This window comes from Halictus rubicundus, unplaced genomic scaffold (genome assembly GCF_050948215.1).
Source record: "Halictus rubicundus isolate RS-2024b unplaced genomic scaffold, iyHalRubi1_principal scaffold0292, whole genome shotgun sequence".
Lineage (NCBI taxonomy): Eukaryota > Metazoa > Arthropoda > Insecta > Hymenoptera > Halictidae > Halictus > Halictus rubicundus.
The window spans coordinates 115,145-125,059 of record NW_027488833.1 but is presented as its reverse complement, the minus strand read 5'-3'; the positions used below and the strand labels follow the sequence as shown (position 1 = coordinate 125,059).

The following is a 9,915-nucleotide window of genomic DNA, read 5'->3' as shown; positions in this document are numbered from 1 at the left end:
GGCATTTTTATTATCCACCCTATGAAATTATCGAGTCGAAGTGGTCAATGTTCATTCACTTTGCAATCAAATTCGCAGAAGTAATCTATTCATGATCACTATAAGTTGTTTCTATACTATATGTATCGATTGCCAAAATGATTCCTTCAAATATCTCGATGCTTTAAATTTGACTGTGAGTTCGGACCTGACATGAGTATAGAATTGCCGCGAGTGGAAATACTGGAACATTTCGGCGAGAAAAAAAACGTAGATAAAACGAAAATATGTGCCCATAATTATGAAAGTGGTCTATGTCAAAATTAAAAAAAAAAAGAGTTTATCAGTTATTTCACACCACATTATTTTAAACTAAATTTATTCAATGTAATTTTTACGATATCGTAAAAAATGAACCATTGGATAGTGGTTGTAATTTCAACATTATATGGAATTCGTTTAGTGTTAATTACACTGTCCAACACCAAAATTGTTTTGCAATACCTGTTGGGTGATTCTTATACACTTTGTCATCCTAAAACCAAATCTGAGAGCAGAATTGCTCCATCACGCAACGTTTTCGAAAAATATTGGTTTTTGTAAAAATGTACGATTTTGATTGAAAATAATGTGTTACGCAAAAACCAAACACGCGAGAAAGTTCAAGTTTGAGTCCAGAGATAGAGGAGACTCTCCTCTACATATCCATATAGCCAATTAAATGGTTGTTAAAGTTTGAAAATGTGCCGACGCGGGTACTTTGTACGCTCTATTTTTGTATTTATGGGAAAAATCCTTTATCTAGCAGGAATTTACTATACAGGAATGCATTCTACAGACATTTCTGGTAAAGAAACCATTCATGAAAAGTATTTGGTTCCCTTAGTATACGAGAAGATTAAAAAAATAGTCATTGCAGCCTTTTCACGACTCGCCAGGGCCGTCGCTATGCGTAGTCGACGTTGGTATCACTCAAGTATGTCTTTGCTTGCTGATGCATATCGTTATGGAATTCATTGTATTGCCATTGTGTGTATATCCGGGAGGATCCATACCAGCTTATGATCGTAGTACAGCTTCTCAAAAATATACACATATTTTGTGCAAGTTTGTGCAACGCGGATGCCGGCTCCCACAACATTGATTCCCAATGTCGGTAGCTCGGTAACCTGACCCAGTGATGGTGGAATAGTGGGTCGTCTGTTTTTTAGCTTCAGACTGCTGTTTTCTAACAGCGGTTGTGTTGAACCCAAAGTGGTGTATCATTATGGTCACTCAAGATTGGCTTAAAGATTAGTAATTGATAGTTAATTAATTATTAATTAATTCTTACATCGAAATCTGACAGGAGATTCGGGATAATAAAACAATTGTATTATTATCACACTTTGATTAACTATATTAATGTTTAAGTATACATATTACATGTGTATCACACGACAGCGTGAAGGAGACTACATTAATCTGAACAAAGGAACAAAAGAACCGTTACAATTACGCGACACGCACGCACCCAGCAACTACACATAGGTACATGTCGATAATACAGAGCCCATGTATAGTACTGATTGTCTTACATCTTCTTACACCCCTCCTATCGACATGTGTCATCTTACATTGCTTCCAAACACCAAGGGCGGATCCAGCTTTGGCGCCAGGGGGGGGTCACATAGTCGTGGTCAAGTCAAGAACTTATAATTTAATTTTGATAACAATAGATACAAGTAAAAAGTAGGTATTTTATTAATGTACGTAAGTACTGTACTTAAAAATATTTATTCTTTATTGTACACTTGAAAAACTTAACACATAATAACTTGTACATATACACGTACATATTGCCATCTTCTCTTGAAGACATTCAGAGAAGCACTATCACGCACGGAATGAGGCAGCCTATTTATATTCCATAACCGTGGTGAATGATTTGTCATAACAGCTAGAGGTATGTCGAGGGGTATGACGCAAAACTCCGCAAAAGTGAAGAGGTGGTACGACAAGGGTTTCCAACAAACAAAATAGAAACAGACAAAATACATATATTTAAATAACAAAATCAATTTTTCTTTTACGTCTTCTCCCGAAACGCGTTATTACGTCATTTACGTCAATGGGTACGTTTTTATGAATGTGGAGAAGTGCCAGTCCGGTTAGGCGATCTTCAACCATTGAAGATCTTAGCCACGATTTAATTCTGCGCAACGTAGAGAAAGACCTTTCTGCTGTCGCTACACTGACAGGTAGTGTAGCCATAATACATAAAAATTTTCTTATATTAGGATACATATCGATGTCACAATTTAAAATAAGATCAGAAATCGACTGCGGTATGTCCTGGCTCCGCTGCCACGCCTGCCACTTCACCATCCACAGCCGATATTCATTTACAATGACAGAAAATGGAGTGTTATCTAGTAATAATGTATAGTCGGTAGCTAGTTGTTTCACAGTTTCAATGTCTTCATTACTACATTCGCTTTTTGGCATGAAAACGCTTAGCTGAAACAAATTAAGTACATCAGGAGACAGGCGGTCCTGGAGATCACTTATTATTGAATCTAGAAGAGGGATGTATATAGCTCTGCGGAAATACTCTTCAGCAGATTGAGCAGGTTGGTTATTGGCCCTATGTATTTGTTTTGATACTATTCTGGGGCATTTAATTTCTACATCTAGCTGCTCAGCTACTTCTTTAGCCTCTTCAAAAAGCTGTCGGTAGATTACGTCCACATTTTCTCTTTTATTTTGTAAAACACTTAAAGTATCATTAATAGCGTCCGTAGCTTTTTTTAAATCAATTGAGTTCGATTGCAGTATTCTGCTTAAAGATACAGTAGTACCTGAAAAATAAAAAGTAAGTGACTGTGACTGTAGTGCATAAACTAAGAATTTATAACTTAATATAAACGGTATGTACTCGTAGCATAAAATATTAACAAAACAACAACATAATTTTAAAGTAGGTTTAGTATACTCGTATAAGTTCATTTGCCAAACAATAAGAAATAAAATAATTTAGGGAAGTACCCACCTAATACATCACTTAAACAGATGGAGGATATAATAAAGTCAGAACTGCGCAATGTTTGCAGCAAGCAATGCGCATCATTGGCAGTTTTATTGTCTTGCCAAGCAGAAATCTTCTCCAAAGCGCTACAAATTTTGACTAAGTTGTCTCCTTGAAATTGAAGATGCCCATCATGCCTCTCTACCCAACGTGTCTCACAAATACCTTGCATGGCAGCTCCGAGTTCTATTTTAAAAATTTCATGCCTCTTAGCGGATGCATTGGCAAATGCCACAACTTTTCTCATTGTGCCAGATGTATTGCGACAGGAAACTACTTTGGATGATCTTGCCAATGAGTTATTGAGCACATGGTTGTTGCACGGGCAACGTTTAGCATGAATGGCTATTTTCATCAATTCTTGCACTGCACCTTTTGTATCTGATGCCATAACCGAGCAGCTGTCAGTTCCAATACCCACACACCAAGATAAATCTAAGTTAAATTTGGTACACAGATTTTCAACGATTTTCGCCAAAGCTACACCTGTCAATCGAGGCTCTATGTCACCTGAATTGTTGTCTTCACGTCTAAGAACATCGTAGGTATCACAAAAAGTCACAAAATGTTCCTTAATAACGCCATCATGCAAATATCGGAATGATAGGCTCAGCTGTGAGATATGTGATATATCTGTTGTTTCATCGAACAAAATTGAAAAATATTTAGCTTCCCGCACATTCTGTAAAATGTTTTCCTGGATGATTTCTGCGCAAACATCTATCAACTCATTTTGTACAGTCTTGCTGATGTACGTGGCGTTGGATTTTGAAGATTCTAAATGTTGCTGCAATGCAATATCGCCAGAATCAATACGGAATTTTAAAAGGGCTCTAAAATTCCCTTCATCGGCTACTACGCTGTCATAGTTCAGCAATTTACCATCGTCGCGATGGCCACGTAACGATATATTTTGATGGCCACAAAATATTATAGTTTTTACGATTGGTCGCAAACGTTCTCTATTTTCATTTATTTGTTTCAGTCTTTGACTATTTACTTGGTTCATTATGTTAATTTCCGGTTTATGAAAACTCAATAAAAAGTTCTTCCCTGCTTGGACAGCTAATTCGTGGTATTTGTTTCGCTGGTGTGTTAGCAGAAGACCATTTTCACCTAGCAAATTACCGAAAGCTTTTAATGGTTCTTTTACGAGTCGACATAAAGGTGTTTTTGTCTGTACACCACCTCCAGGAGCTACGACAAACAAAGCACAGTACTTGCAGTAAAGACCCTGGTCTTTATGCGACAAAACAAGCCAGTGAAACTTGTCAAGGTGAGACTTCTGAGCATATTTTTTTGTTTGTTTTCCTTTTTTATTAACAACACAATGCGGAAAAGTATAATTAGGGGGAGGCTGCCAATGCTTTTCAAGCAACATAGCTTTAGTTGAATCATTTATATTTTCCCCTATATAACAAGCAATATCTGAAGCAAACTTTGGTTGAGAAAGTGAAGTCTTTATCTGATCAGAATCAGAAGTCGATGTACATATTGTAGGCTGAATATCGTTAGTAACAGGAGAGCATGTTTTTTCTTCATCTATGGTTAATGTAGGCAATGTAGCTGTAGAAGCAGAAGCATCGGCAATACAATTATTTTCATCTGTAGTTGTTGTAGGTGAATTTTTCGAGTAAGCAATCTCAAGCCTTGGTTTCTTTGGGAAAAATGAATCTATTTTTTTTAATGAATGTTTCAATCCACCACTACCATCTCCTTTTCCCTTAGAATCACCCTGCAAGCAAATCCATGCAAATTTCACACCCCACAACAGACAACAGACTGTTGCAAATACATATTAAATATATATTCGCTATAGTACAGGCTGGTGGCGCAGGCGCATTACCTCACAAACAAAGCAAAACCATGCAAATTTCACACCCCACATCAGACAACAAACTTTTGTAAACATATGAGTTATAAGTACATAAAAACATAATAATATAGGTAGTTTTACAGAAACTGATTACTTACCATTTCTTGAAATTAATGAATTTGCAGCTACAATTTTTAAGAATACTTATAAAGGTGTAGGAATAACTAAAAATTAACCGAACACGTCTTTCGCTTTCAGCCACGCTATAAAGACTGACTGTCGCCCGTTGACCGTCGCGGGTCGCCGGCACAGGGCCACCTTCTTTTGTTTATTACAAACTCCGATCGTCTTTTTATCTCACCGGTCCGCCGGCCGTGGTGCGGTCCTAGGCGACCGGGTTTCATATTTTTTTTTTTTTTTTTTTATGTAATTACATAAAATCTGTATGGTGACAAAATATATAAATAAAATCATTATGTTCAATTAGTGGTCCACCAAAGTCCTGGAACCAGCTCAGGGGGTGGTCATGACCCCCATGACCACCCCCCTGGATCCGCCGTTGCCAAACACAAATACAATTTAACTTAAATTTAACATTCTTATACATTGTTCGTGTTTGCATTTTGTACTCAACGACTTCGTTAATATATCAGCAGGCATGCGATCCGTTGACACCGGGCGGGTCCCTCCGTCCGGGGTCTTGTAGCGTAGGCAGTGGGGGATGTTAACCACTCCCCCGGGGTAGGATGATAGCTGGGAGGTGTCCTGTTGAGTACTCGCGTGATCCAAGCACCTCCCCTTTAGCTTAGGTGGGCGTGGGTTTTTTAGTGGGTAGCCTTCTGAGGAATCTTCCCCAGGGGTAGTCCCACATAACCCCGGCTTCCCCAAGGGAGTCGGGGTATGCGTAAAGTCATTTTCCCCACGAAAAAAGGCATGCGATCCGTTTGCAAATACTTAATAATAATATCCCCTTTTTCTACTAGTTCCCGAGTGAAATGATAATTTATATCAATATGCTTGCTGCGCTTATGAAACTTAGCATTCTTTGATAATTCTATTGCGCTTTGATTGTCGCAAAATACAGTAATAGGAGATTTTACATATTTTTCAAAACCCATATGGCTTAACAATCGTCTAAATAAATAATTTCTCGTGAGGTTTCTGAAAGTGCGACATACTCAGCTTCCTCCATAGTGGATAAGGCAACCGAATTTTGTCTTTTTGACTTGCAGCTAATCGGACTTCCCGCTAACATCATAACACAACCCGAACAAGATATACGGTCATCACAATCTCCTCCCCAGTCAGAGTCTGTATAACCCCTAAGGCTTTCTTTATTTTTCTCGTAATTTAAACTGTAATGAGACGTAAACTTTAAATACCTCAAAATTCGCTTTGCAATTAACCAATGTTGTTTACCCGGGTTGCAACAGAAACGACTCAATGTATTTGCCGCGAATGCTATGTCTGGCCGTGTAGCATTAGCCAGATAAATTAAACCACCGACCAGTTCCCTATACGGTTGACTTTCCATTTCGCGTTTTTCATATTCCGTTGTTGGACACATATCCTTCGTAATCTTCAGGTTTGATTCAATCGGGGCTGATACACTTTTCGCGTGTTCCATGTTGAATTTTTCTATCAAGTCTTTAATATATTTCTTTTGTGAAAGGCGTATTCTTCCGGTTGATCCTTCTCGTTGCACGTTCACTCCAAGAATATTATGGATTTGACCAAGATCCACTATTTTGAACGCAGATTTCATTTTTGATTTAATTATATTAATCTTTTCGAGTTTCTTTGATGCCAAGATTAAATCGTCTACATATACTACCATAATAACTCTGTCTTCATTCTTGCCTATGACATATACGCATGGATCTGCAGCCGTGCGCTTACCTCCGATATTTTGAATGTAATTATCCAACTTTTTATACCATTCTCGCCCTGATTGCTTTAGTCCATATAGTGGCTTGAGCAATTTGCACACACTTTCTTCGTGTCTGGACTCGACAAACATTTTGGGCTGTTCCATGTAGACATCATCGTGTAGTTCACCTTGTATATAGGCCGATGTTACGTCCATTTGGTGCATATGCATTTCTTCGTTTACTGATGCACAGCCAGTAATGTACGAATTATCTCGTATCTCGCTACGGGTGCAAAAACCTCGACGTAATCGACTCCGTATTCCTGCGTGTGACCTCCGGCAACTAACCGTGCTTTATATTGCTCAACTTGACCATCCTGATTTTTCTTCGTCCTAAACACCCACCGGTTCGTCAATACTTTCTTGTGAATCGGTCTTGGTACAAGGGTCCAAGTGTTGTTTTCTTGCAGGGTGTTGTACCAGGCGGTCGGTCATGCCTCATTGTCATCTTGTGTTAAAATATCAGATATATTTTTAGGATCGGAGCGTTGCGTATTCTTTACCTGATAAGTTTTCCGTGGTCTGCCAGGCTTGCCGGATCTTTCAATTTTTGGACGACCTGGTCCTCGGCACATTTGATTATTTGAATCTTCAATTTGTGATTCACTCTCGTCATCGTTTTGATCGATGTTTTGAACATCGTTCTCTTGCCTTTCTTTTGGTGTATCAGGAGCGGATTCAGGCAAGAAGCACGCCCCCCTCGTCGATATTTGTGGGAACTCTATGTTTTCAAAGAATTTTACATCACGAGCCTTAATTACTACTTTGGTACCGGGTTTCCACAATCTATACGCTTTGCTCACATTCGAATAACCTACCAATACGTAGTCGTCGCCTTTTGCTTGAAATTTTCCTGTTCTACGACCTTTATTTAAAGCAATTACCTTACTTCCGAATGTTCGAAAAAATCCAACGTATGGTTTCCGTTGTGACCACGCTTCTATCGGCGTAATACCATCCAGGCATTTTGTTGCGCTCCTATTCCTCAAGTAAGTTGCGGCATTCACCGCTTCCGCCCACAAAGATTCTGGGAGGTTTGCCTGCAACATCATACACCTAGCCATTTCAACTAACGTACGGTTCGCTCGTTCCGCCACCCCGTTCTGCTGACGTGTATATTCCGTACTCAATTGATGTATGTTTCCCTCCTCCTTGAGAAATCCATCGAAGTCCTTTGATACATATTCTCTTACGTTGTCCGTACGCAGTTTCTTTATTTTTCGTCGCGTCTGTTTTCCACCTTCTGTTTGTAGTCTCTGAAAGCTTGCAAAATATCAGACCTGTTTCTAATCATGACTGTTTCCGTATATCTGGTACAGTCGTCTATAAAAGTTGCAAAATATTTCGCGCCGCCTAGCGATTGTGTTTTCATTGGACCGCAGATATCTGAATGAATCAGTCCTAAAATTTCTTTTTCGCGATTTGTTGATGGTTTGAACGGTTGATTTTGAATTTTAGATTTCGCGCATATTTCACAATTAATTTCATACGCATTCGACGCAAAGCTCAATCCGTGTACCATTTCTCCGTTTTTAATTTTTCTTAAATCGCTAACATTTAAATTCCCGTATCTCTGATGCCATTTATAGATATCTTTTCCGCGGTTTTCATTAACTAACGACGCCTATTCATTGCTCTTGTTTATTACGTACAGCTGATCGTGTTTCATGGCCGTGAGAACCGTTGAACCATCTCTACGATTGATCGTTGCACGATTTTTATCGAATGTGACCATGTAACCGTGGTCAGTAACCCTCGATACCGATAAAAGATTATTACGCAGCCCCGGAACACATAATGCATCCTTTAATTGAATAGACTTTCTCGTACGTTCGTTCAATTTAGCGTTTAAATTGATATCGCCCGCTCCTACCGAATTTTAAAAATGTTTCGCGGCCGTGTATACACGCATTTGTTCTTTATCGTTAAGCGTCACAAAATCTTTCTCGTCATTGCACATGTGCCTCGTGGCACCGCTATCTATATACCAAACTTTCGATTTTTCGATCGGTTCGACGTTACACGCAAACCGCTGTCATCGCATCACTAACACTACTCGATTCGCTTTGTTTTGATCTACAATTTTTTAACACTATTAATACGCAACCATTTTGAATGTATTTTGTAACTGAACTTGAAAAAGAAACTAAATTGAAATTTACTATATATTTTCATGTATATTTCATGTAAAAAACATAAACTTTAGCTTTAAAGAATCATCCAAAATATTAATTAATATTAGTTGTTAAATTCGATAGAGTTAAGAATTAATTAATCAATAATTATGTAGTTGAGCTTTTTTGCAAGATGTCAATCTATTTCACTACTGACTGAGAACGTAGTTGGATTATTTTCTTTCACGTTTGTAGTGAGAAAATAAACGACGAACGCAACAGAACGTCTCCTTAAGGCGCGTACAGACCTGAACATTTCGACGAACATTGCGCCGAACAGCGAACGAAACGCAAAATCGACATTCATTTCGGCGAACCGAACGGCGCGATTCTGTGTTTCGGTCGTTGTTCGGCGGGCTGTTCGGCGCAATGTTCGTCGAAATGTTCAGGTCTGTACGAGGCCTTACGTTGGTTATACTACGCACGCGCTACACACAAGCGTACATCTATTCTGTCCGCGTGAGCTGCCAGCTCGACTATTCGACGCGTTCCGCCGAATTCACGCAGAGTTGGGCAAAATATTTATCTAAATAAAAATTTCGAATAACGAATAAAAAATAAAAAAATTTTTATTCGTTATTCGACGAGTATCGAATAAATAATTTTATTCGACGAGAATTTATCAGACGAATAAAGATAATTTTTTTTATTCGAAGCGGATTTATTCGAACTTCGAATAATTTTTTCATCTTTTATCTGTATCTTTTATTCAAAGGCTTCGAATAAATCTTCGAATAACTTTTGCCGAGCGCGGAGCTTCAAAGACCCAGCGATGACAGACGGCATACAATGTAAGCGGATGGAGAATCGCGCACCAATGAAAGTTTAAACTTTTAGATTTTTCAATATACCCTCATAAAATTGTGACGAGCGAATAGAGGGGATTTTCCTGATGAAAATGAGGTCAAATTAGAGTGTAATCGAACAAGTTTCACTGATACGTAATGTT

At 38.5% G+C, this 9,915-nt stretch overlaps 1 protein-coding gene across 1 annotated transcript; it reads right to left on the bottom strand.

Moving 5' to 3' along the window:
- Nucleotides 1-1,620: 1,620 nt before the first annotated feature.
- LOC143364139 (uncharacterized) lies at nucleotides 1,621-6,963 on the bottom strand. The gene is made up of 7 exons (XM_076804637.1): nucleotides 6,269-6,963; nucleotides 6,041-6,217; nucleotides 5,843-5,996; nucleotides 5,358-5,409; nucleotides 5,021-5,047; nucleotides 3,011-4,828; nucleotides 1,621-2,819 (listed from the first exon to the last, which is right to left on the bottom strand). The coding sequence occupies exons 1-7, from the start codon at nucleotides 6,961-6,963 to the stop codon at nucleotides 2,023-2,025; spliced, it is 3,720 nt and encodes a 1,239-aa protein (XP_076660752.1). The 3' UTR covers nucleotides 1,621-2,022.
- Between the last annotated feature and the right edge of the window lie 2,952 nt (nucleotides 6,964-9,915).

Coding starts and splice junctions, on each gene's coding strand:
- LOC143364139 (XM_076804637.1), bottom strand. CDS start 6,963: ATGCATATGCACCAAATGGACGTAACATCGGCCTATATACAAGGTGAA. Junction 5,997..6,040: donor TCCACTATGGAGGAAGCTGA/GTATGTCGCACT, acceptor TTATTTATTTAG/ACGATTGTTAAGCCATATGG. Junction 5,048..5,357: donor GAGCTGGTTCCAGGACTTTG/GTGGACCACTAA, acceptor TAAAAATTGTAG/CTGCAAATTCATTAATTTCA.